We start from the raw sequence: 22,620 nt of genomic DNA, 5'->3' as shown, positions 1-22,620 counted from the left end.
CAGCGATGCTGTTCCTATTGGGATTTCTCTGATTTCTTCAATTGATCCAGGGGATTTTATAGACACATGGGCTTGACTGCTGTTGCACTTTGCTGAACTTCGTGGCAGTCAAGCTTGGCCGGGCTGCTTAATGATTTCTCTTGTTGCATATTTATCTAGATGGCTGTTTCTTTTTTCAAAGCAGAGTGGTACTAATAGTGCATCAATAATGTATCAGGTGGCCTCACAAATGAACTGTTTGATAGACATCAGCAGGGTGAGTGTGAGGGGAATCCAAGGACCCAATTAAAACTAATAATTCATCATATTTCCATATAAATAAACATCTGTTTTGCTACTATTACCAATTCATGTGACACAGGGATTCAGTCTTCAGCCTTACAGTTGGCGTTCAAATGGTTTCTTTATTACATTTTGGATATTATTATTATCTCATGTATGGATTCATTAAAATGCAGATAAATGAATCACTGTCAGATACTGTGAAGCTTCCCAACTCAGAACAACAAGAATCAAGAAAGTAAAATGTATTCAAGAAAGCCAAACTACAAAGTGCTAGATAAATATGTATTCAAGTTATAGTCCAGGTAAAGTCGTCGTGGTAGTGTAACCACCGTGACTTGAGCAGTGCTGTTAGCACCGTTAGCTGCTCGCTAACCGGCTCAGACGTCACCGTGTTGTTAGCCGCGCGGCGGCTCTGTTCCGTATTGAGCACCTTTAATGGAAAATGCTCGGTGATGTTTTTAGGTGGGGATAAAAGGCGGCGCCGAGCAAGTCTGCTTCCATGTTTGGTTGTCCTCTCCTGTCATGAAAGCCTGTTGTTGACCACGTACCTAGCATTACACATAGGAGGCAAAAGGCACCTTCCCTGACAAGCTAGCAGTTCACATTCAGTCAGCATTGTTACCAGTCCTTTGTTTGTTTTCAACAATCTCCCACGGCTATAAGCTTCAAATAAATACTAACTTTTTCTGCTGACAGCAGGTTGGTCAGCTGTTTGTGTTACTTTGTCGATGTCATGTTACTGTTGTGTGTAGCAGACATTTAAGCTTACTTGAAGGTGAATTTATGAACACACAATTAAAAGCTGACTGAAGGTTAGTTGGATTGTTTGATGTATTTTATTGGTTGCTATTCCAGTCTCAGATGTCGAAGTGTCCCTGAAAGCACCGGCAGGAAGAGCTTCAGGAGAGTACCTGTTCCCAGCTGCCTCACCATGTGACAACAAGGTCATCTGGAATAAAGACAAGTGCCATGAAATGTTCACTGTGATTGATTTCCAACATTACTGTACTGTCATAAACTAGAGGCCACCTGGAAGGTAGGATATCAAGCTAAAAAACACTATCTTTTCAAATGTTTACTAGTAATGTCACATGGTTTCAGTATCTCTCAAAAGATCGTCCAGAATATTACTGTTGCATTTGACTCAGCTATTTGGATAAATGTAATGTGATGTCCATGCAATTCGCCGAGTTTTTGTCAGCAAAGAAGAGGAGCTTCATGTTAAACAACCGAGCTGATTAACGACAACGTCCTAGGTCAGTTTGAGAATTAATGTCCCTGGTATCACAAGAAACTATGAAACCTAATGAAACCATTGATAAACACGCCATGCTAGCTTGATACAACCATTGATAAACATGCAGCTAGATAACCCTCCAAAGTTAGGCAACATTGTGGTGAGGGAAGAGCTGGCATGGCCATATTCACATGGGTCCATTGATCTCTCACCTCAAGAGATGTGAATGAAAATAGCTTCTATTGGTACCCCAGGTCTCCCCAAGAATATGTTTCCAAAATGGGGTCCATAAACAGTCTTGGAATTGCCTGAACTTGGTTTTACTGTGGCTAAGACTCTTGTAAATCCCATCAGTCATTGTATCCATGTCACATAGTGAGGGAATTAACGTGACCTCTATGGTAATCTCAGCCTCATGACATTTTTGAAGCTCAAACTCAGACCTTCAGAGCATTCAGATGATGTCTGGCCCTTATACACTTCAAACTGCTGAGCTGCATCTCAAATTAATCTTTATGTTCCGGGCTTTCAGATGATGTACACCACTTCGATCAGGCATATATTGTTGATCTCGCCCTGAATAACTCCGATATCCTATATCCTCTAAAAAAAGACAAAAATGGGTCTAAAAAAAATCAGTTTTTATTCCAGCAGTCATGGGATATTGTAGGGGGATGACCCTATGTATGGTTTTAAATAAGGTTTTACTTTACTTAGCTGGATGATTTAAAGCACGTTTCTTGTCTTTTAATAAACCTGAATCCTGGTGATCTTAGAGTTAGTTTCTGCTCCGTTACTCTAAGCTTTATGTTTTTCAAGGACAAAATCAAACGGCCCTGTCTGTGTCTCACTCTGTTGTTAATACAGACATCAAATAAATAAAAGAGAGGATAGGAAGACTTCAGACTGAAGGCTGCACTGTTATTCAAAGAAGATTGTGAATGCTCGATGACTTTTGCAAGTCACCGGGCATTTTCCGTCAAAGGTGACACCATGCGTGTTGATACACCATGTTGTGTGACTGAGTAGGTGTTCATCAAGCACAACTAATCCCAGTGTACACCCCGGGGCTTCACTGTATTGCTTTCACTCGCATGTTTCTCATCAGGTTCACTCTTTCACAATGTAAATGAGACATTTAATGTTTATTTAGTCTACAGCTGTAGCTTTGAATGATTGTGTATTCATGGGTGGATTGTTGGAGTGGAAATTAATAATGCTATTCCTTCACGCTTTCTGCCTAACACACAATTAATTTACATTGTATGACTAATGACTAATTGCCAAGGTTAGGTTCTTTGCAAGTGAAATTAATTAATTATGATTTATTTCTTGGTTTTGTTGTTGAGGGCAGCATATTTAAGAATTCATTTATTTTGTAATGTTTTTAGCTGGCCGGTCGAGGTGGGGGCTCCTGTTAAAGGGTTGAGCTCCTGATGCTCCACGCTTCACATGCTGCTGTTTGGAAGTAGAAACTAGTACTAGCATGATTACACTCAATCCATATAAAATCCAAGAGAGAGAGAGACATCATGGCTCTGATCCTGCAGTGATTGACAGCTGATCTCTGAGAATCGGACTACAGAGAGCGTGGCTCATTCTGAACTGCGTTAGCTTGATGGGCGTGGGGTTGATGACTGAAGGAGAAACCTTGCCGCCTCCTGTTGAACAAGTAGGGAACAGTTATGCATGTAAATTACAAAATTGCTCAGAGCTTTCAGGGTTGACAGTGTTACCCGCTGTTATTCAAATTAACAGCGCAGATTACAAAAGTAAAAGTGGTGGGCGCAGAACAAATCCGAGCATGAGAGCTGGTTTAAAAATTCATGGAAGTTCAGTGTTAATGAATAAAACCATTTTATTCATTCAATGCCATTTATTCCAATGCTTTCAATATACATATTTGCTACACTGGGAGGATTGTGTACGCACAGGTAGCGCTGTATATCTTTTTAATGGTTTACTTTTGTCTATTTATTGAATGGCACATACTTGTATCCGTTTGAAGTACTGGCCCTTCACTCATTTTGTTCCAGGGTTCTGCGTGGAGGTTTACAGGCACCATCAAAGTTCTTCGTGTCAATCTGCTGGAGTAGGTCTGACATTTTAAAACCTGATTAGTATTCTTCACTCTTGCAGGAGGAAATGCTTTGCTGCTGCAGAAGAGACTGAACAAAGGCAAGGACCATTTTGTTAACTTTTGCAACTGATTTTGTGTGATTGATATTGATCTTAAAGCTTTCTGTCACTCACTTAAGTCAACTGTTGGGGCTGCTGGTTTTCTCCAAGCCATGCTGTGGACTCTTGACCCTTCGTCTATACAGACTGCGGTAAACACGGGCGATCATATCGACTGTCTGTATAGAACTACAGTAAAAGTGCTGTCTACTATACAAGGCATCAGAACCTGAAGGACACATTCATAACTTCCGGAAAGTGAACATTTTATTGACTCCTTCCTGCGGCTCCAATAATTGAAGCAAGTAATAGCTGGGGAGCTCGCCGCCCAGAACATAAAGAGGAGCCCTTCAGAGTCTCCAGCAGGGCATTTCACCGTCTCATCAAAAGACGTTGGAAGCTATTTATCAACGGAAACATTGCTGAGGAGGTGCTTCACCTTGAGCAACAGAGACGAGCAGAATCTAAGGCAAACAGAGGGATTGGACAAAATATATTTTTTCTAGGGGAGCGAGGAAAACTGAACAGCGTCGGCTTGGGAACAAATGAATGTTCTTTAACAATTCAGTGTGTTTCAGTCTCCATGGCCACTAAGAGCCATGCCCAATCTACCATTCATGAGGGCTACACATGTTTGAGAGGGAGAGTTATTATATGACAGTCTGCTTTTTTTGGGGGGGGGCTGTGTATTTTCAAGGGCAGACACATCCTCCCCTGCAGAAGGCCATTTGAGATGCAGTGGATGTGATTCCTCATACACATCTGAGCATCATAATTCGTTGCAGCTTAAAGGATCTGCTTCCTTCGGTCACGACATCGTCATAGAGAGGAACATGCATCTCTAATGCCGTGTTCAATTCGAATTTGCAGCGCGACCAGATTACATGTTAAGTCAATGCACAGACGCGTTTGGTTGCGAAAAAGCGGATTTGCGAATATTCGCAACTCCGCTTTTCCGCTTTTTCGCCGGCGTTCAAATATTTCAACTATTACGCGGAGTTGCGAAAGCCAATCAGCGTTGAGAAGCTCCGCCCGGCATCGCCGCCGTTACTGAATGAAACTGCTGTGTGCGATAATATGTGTGATAATATTATGAACCCAGACACGGGGCGGTTGATGTTCCGACGTGTGTGGGACTTCCTCAACAAGTATAAAGCAGAACTAGTGGTTATTTACCTGGTGGATGAAGGAAATAGTAAATGTTTTTAAGACACAGAGATAAGCCCCGCCCCCTTTCCCCAGCGATGGTTGCGAAAAAACGGATTAACCACAGAGCAAATTTTTCACCTGCGGCGCGATATAGGCGAAGTGGCGTTGCGAAAATTCACAACTGTGCATAAGGCCAGTGGTCAAAGTGAAGCATCAAAGTTTCGCAATTATTCTATAATGATTAATCAATTGAAGGGTTGATTCGTGGGAATGTGCCCAGGGCTTATGACTTCAGGGGCTTTTGGGAAGAGCTCTGGTACCAAAAAGCATGCAAGCACACAAATGAAACTGTTTGTGACGGAGCTGACTAACGTGCTGGAAGTCTTTGAAGGACTGCTCTCATTGGGCTGAAAGCATTCCTTTAGAAACTTGTGTAATTAGTCTTCGTTCATAGCCCATGTAACCCCTAATCGACGGTACTAGTGCTAGCTAATGTTAGCTGTTAGCAGTTGATGGGCGGCACCGTCCTGCTAACAGCTAACATTAACGTGTTGCATTGAGTTACACTGTGATGCATTCAAGCTCTAATCAGTGAAAATGGGTATTGGGTAAATTATCACTTTGTGTTCAAATGCAATCTTTTAAACGTTTTTGGGAAAGAAACTAGAATAAATACAGTTGTTTTTAAAGAGATGTTTTCACAGCAATATATTTCAATTGAAATAATTTTTTTTTTAATCATTTACATTTTTTGTTTTTAAGCAAATAACTTAATTGATGAGTAAAATGATAACATTTTGGACTTTTGACAGTTTACACTGACGGCTTTTTCTTTCTTGATGGCTCTGGCATGGTGGTGAAAAGCTATTGAAGACACTAATATTGTACTTAAATGCACTAGGTAGGTTTAGTTTTGACATAATATTATTGCATGCAATTCAAGCAATGCAAAGGCAGATAAAAAAGAAGAAGAATCCCATTGGCAGTTTGTGGTCTGTTCTACACTAATGGGTATTATGCACGATTAATTGCACAGTGAAGAATTTCTTAATTCAAAATCCCAACTTTCCATTTGAACTCAATCCTGCATGGAGGCCCAGCACAGAGTGATGATGGAAAGATGTGATTCACAGAACTTAAAGTTCAGGTGGGAATCATGCAGTAATGAACTGGATAATTAAGAATACTCAACATAAATGAGCACGCAAATGTCGCCACAGAAGTAGCCAATTACTACACAATGAATGAATAAAAGCTCCACTCTGGATTTAATCTTGCAGACACTGGCACAGTCCCCGTTTAATTTATCAGGCAGGTGTTGGGACATTGTGTGCAGGGCAGCTCACTGCATATCATCAGAGGGCTGGTGCTGGACCACATGAAGGACCTGTGTACCGTAAAAGTCGGGTTACAAGCCGCTACTACCTTCGGTCAGTGTCCCCTTTAGCTCCCCGCTGTAGCCAGATAGCGCTCCGCTAGTTCCCCGCAAGCGCTCCACTAGCGCTCCGCTAACTCCCCGACAATCACCGAAGGTCGCGGTATCAGCCCTGATTCGACACCCGAATTGGGCAGAGGGAACACGGGCAGTATAGCAGCAGCAGAGGCCAGTGGCAGCAGCAGTGGGAAGCTAGCAGCAGCGCTAGCTAGCGCTGCTCCTAGCTTGCTACAGCGGGGACACTGACCGGAGGCAGGAGCGGCTTGTAACCCTGAAATAACACGACACACGTGGGCAGTTTGACTGAGATCACAGAGGTTGTTAGATTTACATCTGTTATGTGCTGTAATTAGTGGAATACTATTCAATGTATTTGAGTAATTGAGCCATAATGCTCGTACCCAGCAAGCAGTTTAATATAAGTTGAAACAACGTCTAAACAAGGTTGTCAGAGTGCTAACATATAAAGCAGTTAGCTGCTAATTATTAACTATAATAAGCTAATTATTAACTATAATAATAGCACAAGTCAATATTTAAGAAATCCTGTGCAGAAAATCTGTTCAAATTGTCATTTTAATATAAAATAATCAATTACAAATATTTTTTTCAATTGTCATTTTAATATATATGTATATGCACATATATAACATTATACGATTGTGTGTCTGTGCAAAAATATGCATCAATAATAATATTTTTTTACTTTCTTAAATGTGCACTTTCATCTCAGTTCATCTTATACAATTCATAAATTGTCTAATGATCGACAATCATTCTTTAATGCTTTATATACAAAGACAACTTCCAAATTGTATAATAATAAAAGTAAATCAAATGTGAGTGTCCCACTGAAGGAGTGAAGAGTTGGATAATGCTCGGCATGAAGAGGAGATTGGAATCTGTACGTGGAAGGGACAAGGATTCTACGTAATGCATCGCTTATTATGAAATGGTAACTGTCAGCTTGCATATAAAAATACTCTGTAACACTCTTAGGGTATGAATTTATACTCCATATAAATACATTTTAAACCGATTGCGCTGAGATTTAGGTGCAACCTGCACATTAGTTCAACTCATTTAATGCGGGAGGTTGAGTCATTGCTGGCAAGTCCCCGGGTCGATCAGATGTTTGCAGGGTAGTTGAACATTTTAACACCGGTGCTTTCATGACAGAATATAAGTAATGATCAATAACTCAAGGTAGGAGAAGCCAATATTGCAAACATATCTTTTTTTCAGGCAGGATCACGATCCTTGATTTTATCATGATCATTTTCCAATCTCCTCAACAGTAAAAACAAATCTCTATTTAAGATATAAAACCGTACAGGGTAAGAAGCAGCAGAAGAAATTATTTTCTCAAATTGAACACTTTCTTTAAATTTCTTGAAATATTTATCAGGTACTTTTCCTAAAATCACATCTAAAACCCTGGCTCGCCCCGACTGGCTGCTGAAAGGTAGTCGGGACCTTTTATAAGGATGTCCCATCGGAAGCCCTTTCACACATTGGAATACATAAATATGGGCCTGCTGGTCATGATGGTCTTCAGGGTCCTGAAGGTCTCCAGCACACCTCAGAGTCCGAGTGAGGACACACACACACGGCTCTGGTTCGTCGTCGGCGACAGCATCCCACAAAAACTGACATTATTACAGCAGAATGATTCTCTTTCTGTTTGGCGTTGGAGGGAAAGCTCAGAGTCTGGAGGGCCCCATATCCATAATCACTATAAACTGTAAAATCTACACAAAATGATTCGTCCATAACATCCTGTGCACTCACATCTTGGGATACCATTTTTGAAAGATGGAAGATTTTGAGCCGCATTGGTCCCACAGCTACCAGATCTTAGAGTAGCACTCTGTAGTTCTTCCTCATACCAAGTACGGCACCAGGATGAGGAAGAACTACAGATTTTGCAGCTGCGCCCCAGAGACACAGAAACTAGAGAGACAGTTTATTGGAGGCGCGAATCATTTAGCTGGAAAAACTGCAGCCTAAGAACTGCAACTGATTTTCACTGTAGCACGATATTAACAATCTCTATGTAAAGGCAGTGGAGACATTTTAATAATTCACGATCTAATATCGTCACACAGCAATAACTCAATGCTTCTGTCTCTCAGCTCTTCCTGGCTCGCTTACCCAAAGAAGTCAAGTCATTGATGAAAAGCCTCAGCATAAGAATCCCAATCAGGTTTCTGTAGACAACTGAATTAACAATAGCACATCATCTAATATTCACTTTGAACAGATAATGTGTCAACTTGAAATATACATTTTAATCTCATATACATTAATGAAGTGAAACGCCAAATATCTTGTAGAAATTTGTACCAGATTTATATTTCACGACAGTAAAAATCTTTTCCCTTAACCGCTCATATCTGATTAATTAGAAAGCAGCGCTGCAGAATATCAGCTCTCCATATGGTGCATAGGCTGCTGCACACATGCTCCCTGCTGCTATGTATATAGTTTATTCTTGCATCTATTAAATTGTTGTGTACAAACTGAAATTATTACCATGATTACAGTTTCATCTGAATCTATAAAAATGTGTAACTCTCAATACTGGATGTCCTGTAGGGATAAGTGAACATTATAACGAGGGGGCTTTGAAGCAGCTCAGAGCTAATTTGTTTTAGCAGTGGGCGTGCAGCCACGTAATCCCACCAAAATGCTGAGGATTTACTCCACGCCCTAGTTTATCAGTGGAGTGCAGTCCATCCACGCGTCTTCCTCCTATGTGGCATTACAGTGAGGAGGAAAACAATTACTACCACTCCTCTTAACGTGTTAGCTCACATCAAGTTGTTCACATGTAGAACGATCTGTGGTTAAGATTAAGACGTTTTATAAACCAGCATTTTGGTTTGGGCAATAAGCAGGTGGCATCTTAGCTCCTCCCATCAGTGTATGAATGGGTGAACGATGACATGTAGTGTTAAAGCGCTTTGAGTGGTCGGAAGACTAGAAAAGATCTATACAAGTACAGTCTATTTAGTATTTTACTAAGGCAGCCTGGCCAGTTTAACTTCAGAAGAACTGAAAAACACAATAACCTAAAATCAATAGCTTGATGACGTATAGTAAACCAAAGGAGTCACTGCACATCACTGCACTCTCCATCTGAAAAGAGAGACAGAAGAGCTTGGAAGGATTAAATAACAAAGCCCAATCTACTTTAACAAGCTCTTCAATTTGTTATTAAAATGGCTCTAATTACATAACTGAACTTCACATTTTATTTGTGGGTGTGAGAAAACAAAGGTTGAAGGATGATTACAGGGAAATTACAGTATTTAAATGGTAGCACAATTTGAACAAAGATATTTTTCACGGAGAGACATTTCTTTGAATGACGTCGGCCTCCATAAATCCAGTGCGTCCAGCTGTCTGAAAAGGAGACCTGAAGACCTTTTAGAGTTGGGTTGACTCTACAGCTGCAGATGGACACTGTTAAAGCAAATCAGCAGCACAGGTAATGACTTTATGCTATTACTCTAATCGGTTGAATGGGGCAGGAGAGCGGCTCATCATACCACCAGCAGCCATGTTCATGTGTCTGACGGGTTTTCCCTCTGCAACGATCACCATCATATATCTATAAGGAGACGTTGATGCTCAATCATGAGAGCAAAGTGATGGTATCGTGGGTAAGATTGCTCTGCAGCAGCAATGCATTTTCATATTTAATGAGCTATTCCTGAGAAAGACATTATTGATTTGTATCTACTCCTTCAGTTCTGCCACTAAGACATTTTACTCTCTTCACATTGATGTTTGATCCATCGTCAAAATGCTTAGTCACAGGGATCAACTTACAAAAAGCTTGTTATGATGATATGCACAGTTTATGACAGAGTAGGAGTTATATAATGCATTCATGTCTACGGCGGCCCATTCAGCCCCACTGTATTTATAACTCAGCCACTGTATACAACACAAGCTGCATTCAAATGTAGATACTCAGGAGAAGGACTTCAAGTCGTGATGCATTAAAGCCCAACGCTGAAGAGTTTAAAATCCTTAATTATATCACGTTGCTCAACCAATGCATGAAGCTCAAGAGCTCCAGTTCTGAGGAGAGAAGTCAATGCCAAAGTGACTTAAAGCTGCATTCTCTCTACTGACCACCAGGGGGCGACTCCTTTGGTTGTATAGAAGTATATGCTTCATGTGTTAAAGCTGCATTCTCTCTCCTGACCACCAGGGGGGCGACTCCTCTGGTTGTATAGAAGTATATGCTTCACAAGTTAAAGCTGCATTCTCTCTACTGACCACCAGGGGGCGACTCCTCTGGTTGTATAGAAGTATATGCTTCACAAGTTAAAGCTGCATTCTCTCTACTGACCACCAGGGGGCGACTCCTTTGGTTGTATAGAAGTATATGCTTCACAAGTTAAAGCTGCATTCTCTCTACTGACCACCAGGGGGCGACTCCTTTGGTTGTATAGAAGTATATGCTTCACAAGTTAAAGCTGCATTCTCTCTACTGACCTCCAGGGGGCGACTCCTTTAGTTGTATAGAAGTATATGCTTCATGTGTTAAAGCTGCATTCTCTCTCCTGACCACCAGGGGGTGACTCCTCTGGTTGTATAGAAGTATATGCTTCATGTGTTAAAGCTGCATTCTCTCTCCTGACCACCAGGGGGTGACTCCTCTGGTTGTATAGAAGTATCTGCTTCATGTGTTAAAGCTGCATTCTCTCTCCTGACCACCAGGGGGTGACTCCTCTGGTACTTCTCTCTTGATTTATTCCCTCAGTAAACATTGTAAACATGAGTTTTTGTCTCAATAGTTTCAAGTCTTTTTCAATACTACGTCTACTTCTTATATCCCCTCACAGGTTTCCATGGATCGTGGTTATAACTGGACCCTGGTCCTGCCTCCTGGGTCCTGCCTCCTGGGTCCTGTCTTCTGGGTCCTGTCTCCTGGGTCTTGTCTCCTGGGTCCTGCCTCCTGGGTCCTGCCTCCTGGGTCCTGCCTCCTGGGTCCTGCCTCCTGGGTCCTGTCTCCTGGGTCCTGCCTCCTGGGTCCTGTCCTGGGTCCTGTCCTGGGTCCTGTCTCCTTGAACCTGCCTTCTGCCATGGCCCTGCTGATGGCCACCCTTCTCTATCTCCTTCTGTATTAATTCATGCCCCATTAATGCACATTACTACTTGACTTAAATTTGTAATTTGTGATTTGGGGCTATACAAAATAAACTGAGTTTAATGTAATTATAGACAGTCTATGCGATCGGCATCAATGTGCAAAGTATTCACACATATTTTGTCAGCATTTGTCACATCATTTTATATTTCAACTCAATCAAACCGCCTTTATTTGATCTGACCTCTCTTTTTATAGAAGGACATCACAGCTCTACTTCACCTGTCACTACTGCACTCAGCAGCCGTTGTTCTTTGAGAAACCATGGAGGGAATCTTTACTGTCCAAATTCTCTCACAGCCAAATGCAGCATGCACAATATTATAATCAAAAGAACAAAAACACGGGCAATTACATATAATGACATAGCAAGCACATTATGATAGAGAGAAATGAGGAAATATCACAGAATGATGATCACAACCCTGCTGTCTTTAGTTAAGAGGTTCTACTGTTTTAGATCCTTCCTCTTAAATCAACTTTCTTTCAGAGATGAAGACAAAGGAGACGGAAAACAGAGTGGGAGGAAAAAACCAGAGCAGAGAATGAAACTCCATCTGTACTAAACATAGATGTCCATCTCATCCATTCACTCACCTGTACTCATCAGGGCTTTAACATGAAAGATCATTTAATAAACTACAATTATGTGCCAGGAGGTGAACTCAGAGCTGCATAATAGCCGAGTTTAGGATATTACTCTGATATATTTTTAAATATGGATACATTCTACTGTTAGAAACCTCCACTCTGGTCCCTATCTGGTTAACATTGGTCTTCATCCTGACAAATCATTGCCCAAGTTGAGTGAAACAGAAATATTAGCAAATGAAAAGTGACCTTTGCGTTCACCTACAACAATGTTGATCGTGTTTGTCACAGCAGTGGGCTTTGAGCTCAAATGATAATTTGAGCTCAAAGCAGTTTCATGCAGCATTAATCTTCAACACCGTGCATACGTCTCAAAATACAAGATAAATGAACAGATGAATATATAAATAACATACATAAGTGCTTTCTGCTCTGAAATGGTTCAACATTTAAAATGGAGGCTGCACTTTAGGCACTCGTGCATATGTTTATTGCTAATGGAAAATAGAAGTACAACTTACCTTGTTGGTGTGGTTCTACACTTTCTTTGCGATGCTCCCTGCTGTGGAAGTGCAGAGAAGCCTGGCGCACCAGCAGCTTGATAAGTAACCCGCAGGGAGCATCGCAGGGAGCATCGCAAAAGATCTCCCCGATGGGAATTAAGTCACAAATAAAGAGCCTCCGGGGTGGAGACAGACACAGAGCAGAGCAGCGACCGTACACTTGTACTCAGATCACACAGCACCACTACAGTGGCGTGCTGTGATATGTATTGACACGCAGCGACGTGCTGGGATCAGACCAAGCTGTCAATGCAGCCGCGTGGTCAGTGACGCTCTACGTGGCCCAGGAGTAAAGGAGGAAGTCAGAAGACGAGGTCCATCGAGGGAGGAAACAGGACTTTCTGGTCCCATGTGACACCAGGAGTCAACATGGACTCATTTTCAGTTACGTATAATACTAATATATGTATGTATGTAAGTTAGGTTGCCTAGGTTAAAACCTTGTAGAAACCAATCCCCCCTAGGGGTGGGAAGACTGAGCGATTGTTATATAAAACTGTAAATCATAGCTTGCATGAAAAAAAGCCCCAAACTGCTGTATTTGGATGCATTGAACACCATAAGTAATAAACAAGTGAAATATATGATTTAGTACATGAAACAATTAAAATGTCACAGATGTGGCAAATTTGCGCAAATGTGTCCCAATGCAAATTTTTTAGACCTGGACTGAATGTTCTCTGTACTGCTTTGTTAGACTCCCACAAGCCTGTACGATTACTGAGATGTGTTTGTTAGGGAAATCTGACTTTGTAAAGGGTATTTATCATGGATTTGGTGAAACCTTACGGCCGCCGCGGTTACTTTAGTTATGTTTTACACCATATGTATCTTCTCACAAGGGTTGTGGAACTGTAGAACTTTAAATGAAGCTAAACAACGATGTGGTTCTGGAGATAATTAAAGAAACGTTCAAACAAAATCAAATAAAAATTGTCTGAAAACAGGTGCTGCTTTGCCTTGCAGGGCTGAAAAGGTTAAAAAAATGGAAAAATAGTTAGAAATGTTATGTGACAAATGAGGAATAAACATTTTTTGTTTATGAGGAATTTAAGCCATTTCTGGCGTTAGACCAAAATTAAAAGAACTTTTGATAAAACTGCCACGACATACAGAGTCCTACTGCAAAGAAGACAAAGTGCAAATTCAATAGACTTAGTTTGAATGATGAATTGCATTTGTCAAATAGTGAACTCCACTGTATTGTAGACTGAATCATATTCTATAATAGAACGTGCTGTTTTGTGTGTGTGTGTGTGTGTGTGTGTGTGTGTGTGTGTGTGTGTGTGTGTGTGTGTGTGTGTGTAGTGCGGAGCTGTCCAAACAAACTGAAATAGGGATTGACAGACAGTTTATTCTTGCTTGCTTTTCTTGGTTGTAAATAGAACTTCGTGTCCTAATTCTATTTCCCCTCATTGCATGAATCCAGAGACAGAAGGAAGACGACAGCTAGTGAAGGGACTCAAGCTGCCAACATCTGTTTCTAGCTCCTCCCCCTGCTGGTTATAGAGATCGTTCATTAAGTCATAATATACCTCGCGCTCTGGTCCTGTTAGTTCTTATGAGTGCGCTGATTAATACATGTATTCTTTGATTTTGAAACAGCAGCTTTATGTTGTTGCTATCGAGAACAATGCTTTGTTTCACAAGCACATGTTCGCGTGCCAGATTGTGAGATCAGGCTCCTTAGATCGAATAGGCGATTAATCCCCGAGTAACAAGTATTTCGTGTTTTTGTTATGCCACCATGCAGGTGAAAGCCAGAGGGCCGGCAATTCATTTGTGTACACTGTAGTGCACATTGTGTTTTTGCTAATTTCTCTCATGTTTTTTTCATGTTATATGTGGCTTGTTTTTAGTAAGTAAACATCTAAGGAGTAATTTGAGGTAGTTTTCAGAGCAGAGCTTCTTTATTGTCATAGGAAATACAACTCATTTATTATTGTAGGCTGTAGAGCAGTGTTTTTCAACCTTGATTTCTACAATAAATAAATCCTGCGGCACACCAACAACCCAAAAAGTTACAAAATGTCACATTGTAGCATAATACAGCACATATGGTAGGTAATTATTGCGCTGCCTACTGGCATGGAAGAGTATTCAATTACTAGGCCAGCCACTATTTTGCAGGTTCAACAATGGCAAATTATTTGCGGCAACTAAATAATATTTTTGGGACCGAATAAGTGAAATTGGACATTTTCCCACGGCACACCTGACTATCTCTCACGGGACAGTGGTTGAAAAGCACTGCTGTAGAGCACGTCAGGACTTTGTACTATTTTTCTAGTAGAGAGCTCTATGACCGAGGCAGAGAGGATTCTTAACAGAATCATTGAGGGAGATTCAAACCTAGACCTATCAGACAGGAGAGGGAGAGAGCTCAGGTGAGCAGCCAGATGCAGGGCCAGAGGCCTGTCCTCTGTGGGCCAAAACCAACATGTTCTGAGGCCTTTAACATTTTTACAACATGTTAATTGCACTAAATCATTGAGTGTGCTTTGTTTTTCTCTTAGGTTCATGCCTGTGTTGGAAGGACACAGAATGCACATGATGGTACCCAAATGAGCCGTAGAGACTGGAGCCCACAGCAGTATTTCCAGTAGTACGTTGACGAAGATCTGTTACCACCACAACACTTAATTAAAAAAAAATATACATATATTTAACTAATAGGATAAAGTTTTGGACATTTTGGACAGACAGTGATGTAAACTGCAACATGACTGGTTGGTGGAGGCCTACAACCGAGAGGCGGTAATTCCAGTTTCCTCCTTTAAGCTTAGTTTTCACATGGTAACAAAGACATATGTTTGACAAAGTATTGAGACCCCCTCCTTGATGGAAGCATCCCCCACTCACTACTCCCACCGTGGACGTGGAGCTGTAACACACTGCAGAGATCTCAATGCTCTCCCATCTGCTTTGGCGATTTCACCTCATTTGAAGATCTATAATCTCATCTGTGTGATGAAAACTTGACTTTATCTCTGACTTTTCAGATCTCTTATCATGTATGATGTCTGATATGAGAATTTGTGGATTACGGGTGTTTTTAATGTTCACGTTTGTCGTGCAAATACATCTGTTGGTTTATGCTTTAATAATTTATGCAACTCATTTGGCTTAACACATATTGTTGAAAGCACAAAAAATGAAATAAAAAATAAAACTTTCTTATCACCCTTTAGAGGGTCCCGGCCCCGGGTTATGGGAGCCGATTTCCACAACTTTGGTCCTCAAAAACCTTGAGCTTTCATCTCAAATTATGAGAAACGTTCTCAATATTTTACCTAGCATTTCAAAAATATTGACTAAGTTTCTCAATATAATGATAATAATAATAATCTCAAAAAGAATTACTGAGTATCTAAACACAATGACTTACTTATCTCAAAATATTAACTCATTTTTTTGGAATGAGCTTAAGTCAAAATATTGAGATGGATCATCATTTTGAGATTCAAAGCAATTTCTTGAAGATATTTTCTCATTATTTTGAAACACAAAGTTATTATTTTGAGATACTAAGTCATTAGTTTGAGATATTAAGTTATTATTTTGCGAGACTTAGCCATTATTTTGAGATACTACATTATTATCTTATTATCTTAAGATATTAAGTCATTGTTTTGAGACACTTAGTCATTAGTTTGAGATACTAAGTCATTCGTTTGAGATACTAAGTTATTATTTTGATAGACTTAGCCATTATTTTGAGAGACTACGTTATTATCTTATTATCTTAAGTCATTATTTTGAGAGACTACGTAATTATCTTATTATCTTAAGATATTAAGTCATTATTTTGAGATACTACGTTATTATGTTAAGATATTAAGTCGTTATTTTGAGACACTTAGTCATTATTTTGAGATATTAAGTCATTAGTTTGAGATACTAAGTTATTATTTTGAGAGACTTAGTTATTATTTTTAGATACTAAGTCATTATTTTAAGAGGTTAAGTCATTATTTTGATACCCTTAGTTATTGTTTTGAGATACAAAGTTATTATTTTTAGATACTTAGCTATTATTTTGAGATACTAAGTCATTATTTTAAGATACTTAGCTATTATTTTGAGATACTAAGTCATTATTTTAAGATACTTAGCTATTATTTTGAGATACTAAGTCATTATTTTAAGAGATTAAGTCATTATTTTGGTTCCCTTAGTTATTGTTTTGAGATACAAAGTTATTATTTTTAGATACTTAGCTATTATTTTGAGATACAAAGTCATTATTTTAAGATACTTAGCTATTATTTTGAGATACTAAGTCATTATTTTAAGAGATTAAGTCATTATTTTGATACCCTTAGTTATTGTTTTGAGATACAAAGTTATTATTTTGAGACAGTTAGTCATTATTTTAAGATACTTAGCTATTATTTTGAGATACTCAATTATTTTGAGATACAAAGTTATTATTTTAAGAGATTAAGTCATTATTTTGAGACACTTAGTTATTATTTGTAGATATTAAGTCATTATTTTGACACATTAAGTCATTATTTTGAGATACTTAGCCATTATTTTGAGATACTAAGTCATTATCTTAAGATATTAAGTCATTATTTTGAGATACTAAGTCATTATCTTAAGATATTAAGTCATTATTTTGAGATACTTAGTTATTATTTTGAGACAGTTTCTCATTATGACTGCTGCATTATTTGTTCCATCACACAGACACAAATGGGCGTTCCCTTGGGCTCGTGCCCTTCTAACTATAATAAGATAAATACCACCCGATAACAAGTAGACACGCTGGTTTTCGGACTGCGGGCGTGCAGGAGTCGGCGTTAAAAGCCGCTTTAAGCTCGCTGCATACAACCAGGTAAGGACCGGAAGTAGGTCGGCTTCTCTTTCAAAGTAAAGGTGCATTCGCTGCTCGCGCACTACTTGACGTAACTTGAAAAGCACCAAACCGGACTCGGCGGTGTGATTCCCGTCGGCTTTCCCCTCCAGCACCGCTGCCAATAACCTCTCAGCTGAAGGAGGGACTTTGTTGAGCGCAGCGTTGGTGGACGCGTTACAGTCGCACAGGAGGACCGGGGGACTTGAAGAAAAAGCACTTTTCGGGATTTTCAGAGACACTCGCAGGCTTTAATATCTCCCAGACGGCGGCACGCAGCGGACAGACGGGCAGCTCGGTGACCATGAAGAACCCTCTGTACTGGGCTATGCTGGTCGGGATGACCGTCCTGCTGATGGAGCAAGGTAAGTGATGCGCACTTGTTCCCTCGCCGTGTCCGACTCTGTGTGAGCCGGGGCCGGCTGTCAGGGTCGCGGTCAGTCCGCGCGCCTACCTTTGACTCCCGAGATGCTTGTCATGTAAGCCGCAGCTTAAACGAAGTGATTAGTGAAGTCGCGCCTCATCCGCCTGGAGCCACGGTTGACTCTCCAAGTATCCAAGTAGTTGTTCTCGGTGTATTTTTACTCTCTGGAACTTTAACCCGTGCCGTGGTCATCCTCCACTCTTTCACGTTGGCTTGGTCTGTGTGCGTTTTGGGGGCCGAGGAAGATCAGAAGAGCCGATACGCTTTGATGTTGCCGCGCGGTCTCTTTATGGAGAGAACGCGCCCCGTAACGGAGCAGCTCGGCACGGGGCTCGGGGCTCCTGCTGCCCGCGGACTAAATCTCACGGACGGAGGTCTTTGCTGCAAAGTTGATGAAGTATTAATTCTTAATCCACGTTGACTGCGCGGTCAGGTCACCCGAGTTAAGCCCTGCGTTCTCCGAGCAGGCGGGAGGGCTTTGCTGCTGGAGCGGCTCTCTGTCCCTGACCTTGTCTACACCTGTGTGGCGGGATAGAGCTGCATGCAAATACAGACGAAGCCTTTTATACTCCCCCATGTGTGCGTCCTGCGCACCTGTATCCTGTTGCCCAGGCTCCTTCTCCAGTCTGCAGTCCAGGAAAGATGACTACTGTTCATCCTCATTGTCCTCTGATGAGGACCAGTGGTCATTAAACGGGGGAATAGTCGAATGGATGAATGGCTGAATGTTCTTCAAGCTCTCCAAAAGCTACAGTTGTATTTGTCCAGCAGCCTCTTCGCTCTCAGATGTGTCTCCAGTTGGAGCACAGACAAGTCAAACTTGTCTTTTTCTTACTTGTTTAGCATAAAGGGCTAGAATGATGATTTACAAATAGTGATTTCTAAAGTAGAGAAAAGGTCACAGCTTTAAATCCTTTATCGTGTATTTGCTGATACCTTTCTGTGTGTGTGTGTGCTTTTGACCAGCGTGCAAGTGTTTCATTTCTCTCATCTAATATCACCTCAGCTGCTCTGAGTGAGCCCTGGCTCACAGTTTCTCTGAAACAACTGGGGCGCAGACTCTTTGTGCACGTTTCAGCCTAATTATGTTTTTTAGATAAGAAGGAGATGGAACAATCAAGTGGATCACCGTGTGTGGTTTGGTGGACCAGAGGTCACTTGCTTTAACCCCACTCAATGAGTCACCGTTATACCCTAATGTACCATGTATATAATTATATGTAGCAAAGTAGTACGGCCATTATTTTTGCAGGCAAGAAACGGTGTCAAGTGAAAGAGAACCTTTTTAAAAATACACACTCCCGCTGAAACAGGAAGCCCGGGGGGATGGCGTTTTGTTTTGGGTCACATTGCCGCACCTGAAAAAAAAAAAAAATTGCATTTCAAGTCCCATACATTCTTCCAGGCTGCACAGAAATTGTGCCGAAGTCATTTGCATATCATCAGATCTCCTGCAGATTCAGAGATGTGTTAGATTGGATGAAACTTAAATGTTCCCATGGAGAAATTGGGTCATTGCAGCAACAGACAGGGGACAGATGAGACCCCGCAAAAAGTATCCTGCATTTTTGATGAGGTAACAAATAAACAGAGCAAAAGGAAAATATGGAGGATAATGAATGCATAAAGACAGGCAGATTTACAGGTGAGCAGGGTAAATAGCCACAATAAAAGGCAATATTTCATAATTAGGGTTGTGTTGGACAGCGTCGCATCTGCGGCTCATCAACTCCATCCTTACTGAACCCAACCAGGCCTAGTTTGTAAGGCTTGGCAGTATCCGTTAGCTTTAACTTATCATTATGAATGATATTGTTGGTTTCAGAATGTCATGAGAATAATGACACCATCAGCATTTAGATTGGTTCCATATAAGCTTTACTTTCTCTGTGATATTCTGTCCTTCATCGGGTACGATTAACCTGGAAAACAAAAGCTCCTTTTTACGGCACAAAGGATCTATACTTGTGAAAGTAATAACATGATAACATGCTGCGTAGTCTAAACCAAACCAGCACACTCTTTATTGCCTCCCACATTGCCAACGAGAGCGCATTACAGCTGCACTCCTTCCCTTCTTACCCTCCACAATAATAGCCCTACACGTACACGGCATTACCAGTGAGCATCTCGCTAAGAGGCAACTCAACACAAATACTTACTGTCGCCATCCCCGGGTAGGGCAATGATGGACAGTGGAACAACCGGAGCAAACTGCAGAAACTCTACCCGAATGAATGGCCTGTTGTCAGATGAGGCACCGAAGGCGAAGATGGAGGGTGATAAACACGTTCTTTCCACTAAGCTAGATCAATAACCAACCCTGCCTACCGATCAGCACCGGGGGTTTCACTCATACTTTATTGTAGCGCTGAGATCTAGGGCTGTGTATCGGAAAGCACCTCCTGATACGATGCGTATCGCGACACACGTGTCACGATATGATCTATTGCAATAGGATGCAATACAATACATGTTGCAATATATTGCAATACACTCAAATTAGAGCTGAAAATACAACTTTCTGCACCTGGATAGTCGAATACGTGCATCACATATTGTGCTCCTCACTGCTTCATCCATGATGTGTCGCAGGAGTGCTTCACGTCGCAGAGCGCCGCTCTCCAGTGTACGGTCCATACTTGACTTTATTTATTTGATGTGGACATCATCATGGCATTAGACTTTCTAGCACACATATATGCACAAAGGAAAAAACAGATGCACTGTGTTAAGTCTATATAGCGAATGCTAATTTCCAACACCTGTCCACACTAGTCGGGACATATCGATACACTATTGTTTCAGAAATGATCGCGACAGTAAGCTATATACATATCTTTGCACAGCAAACTTGTACTTGTAATCACCGTTTGTTGTGAAGGCCGACACATTCGGAGGTTTATTGGTGGCTTAATTCATCCGGACTGAGGTTTCTTTTGCAAACAAATAATCTCTGGCCAAGTGCAGACACCAGAATGCAAAGAGTTCCTGAACCATGTGTTGTTTTGGCCTTACAGGCACATTTATTGATGTCATGCATTTTATTTTGCCCAAAGCAACGGTCAGCAGAAGGAAAACATTCAATTAATATTTGATATTTGAGTATATGTTGTATATTATTAATGCTCTTTGCTAATAAAAAGCTTGGTTTGTTGATAGATTATGTAGCAGCAGAACTCTGGTTCCAAACAGGAATCTGATCCAGAACGGACGAGCTATCGGAACCAAACCCGGATCATTTTAGAAAGCCAGTATTATCTTTCCTTTATCCAATTTAAACCCCTTTTAATCAATATGGGTTTAGCTGCCAAGTATGCTGTCTTCATTGTTTTAACACGCAGGACTGAGGGTCTATTTTAGAAATAGATAGTAGCTCCTCTCATGGTCTGATCCAATAATCTCAAATGTGCACTTCTTCACAGTTCACGAGAGAAATATTGATATGTTGGCTCGTGTACAGATATGCAGAGGAGCCTGCAGGTCAGAAGGAGGCCGGTGGGGTGGATGCAGAGAGCAGGAGATCACAGGAGCAGAGGAAGCCCATCGGGTGCGCTTGATGGAGACGGTGAGAGGCTCTAGCTGGCTGGCTGAGGCCGGAGCACTGTGTCAGGAAGCGCCGCGCATCTGATGGCAGTCGACACCAATAAGTGGAATAACTGGAAGCACTTCTCGGAGCGCCTCGGGGGGATGAGCCGCGGGCTAAAATTGCTGTGGGGCTGTGTCAGCTCACTGGAGGGTGGGAGGCTTTGTCCAAAATGAAGATCTGTTCACTTTCCTGTTGATGCATTTTGCAGCTTTTTTTTTTTTTACGTAGAAATAATTACCAGGACACAGGCGGCATTATGCAGAGTGCCTCACAGTGTCACGCACTCCTTTGGCTTTCTCCTGTGCAACGGGAACAAAATAATTGAGAATATTTCATGGTCTCGTCCTGAATGTACTTTTCTCTAATGTAATATGTTTGGCAGTTGTATGCACAACCATGGCAGGATTGAGACACTTACACAAGGGGAAAAAAAGACCGTGTACCTTGAATGAGCTGTGCAGAGTTACTGCTCCTCCTTTTTCTTCCTGCAAGTGGATTGAATATGCAAGTAGCTTTCAGAGGGCTTCCTGAAGCCAGGAGGGGATCTGAACCCCAACAGTTGATCGTCTTCCATGCGCACCGAGCGAACAGACATGTGAGATGGGAAGCATCATGTCATGTCATGTTTGCTTTGTGTCTCAAGAAGGAAAAGAAGTTGCAAGAAGAAAAGAAAAGGCAAACCTCACAAACACAAGAAAACACCCCGATATCAAACTGCCCAAAAGGAAGCAGCACATGTTCTTTTCCTTACGGAGAAAAGAGGAGCGTTTCTTTCTGCAGTATTAATCCGGCTTAAGATAAACACTGGTAATGAGGCAGCCTCATTGTCTAAGCGGGCTTCCTCCCTCCCTCTGTCTCCGTATGTGGCTGGGAGAAGACCGTGCTGCTGTTGCCAGGATGCAGCACAAACTCTGGTGTTTTTTTGTTGTCGTCTTCTTGGCCGAGCCCCCCGGCGGGCTTGTGCATTGTGTCGTCGTCCCTCCTCCGTCGGCCCGTGTCGGCCAAAGACCAGAATTATAGCCGGTTACATCGATATTTGGAGCAACAGCTGTTATTGGACGACCGGCTAAGAGAGCAGAGATGGATAGGGGTGGTGGTACGGAGCCGTGGTGTGCTGGCTGTGTGCAGCCTTTTGTTAAAG

General features: G+C 41.4%; 1 protein-coding gene across 1 annotated transcript in view; it reads left to right on the top strand.

Annotated features, from left to right (window-relative positions):
- Window positions 1-17,770: 17,770 nt before the first annotated feature.
- Window positions 17,771-22,620, top strand: part of ntm (neurotrimin) — a gene marked incomplete at both ends in the record, with an annotated part of 393,244 nt that continues 388,394 nt past the window's right edge. Inside the window, one exon of the mRNA XM_079237490.1 lies at window positions 17,771-17,831. Within this exon, the coding sequence (XP_079093616.1) occupies window positions 17,771-17,831 (61 nt within the window). The remainder of the gene's footprint in view (window positions 17,832-22,620) is intronic.

This window comes from Taurulus bubalis (assembly GCF_910589615.1).
Source record: "Taurulus bubalis genome assembly, chromosome: 2".
NCBI lineage: Eukaryota > Metazoa > Chordata > Actinopteri > Perciformes > Cottidae > Taurulus > Taurulus bubalis.
This window is presented reverse-complemented; position numbering and strand designations above follow the sequence as displayed.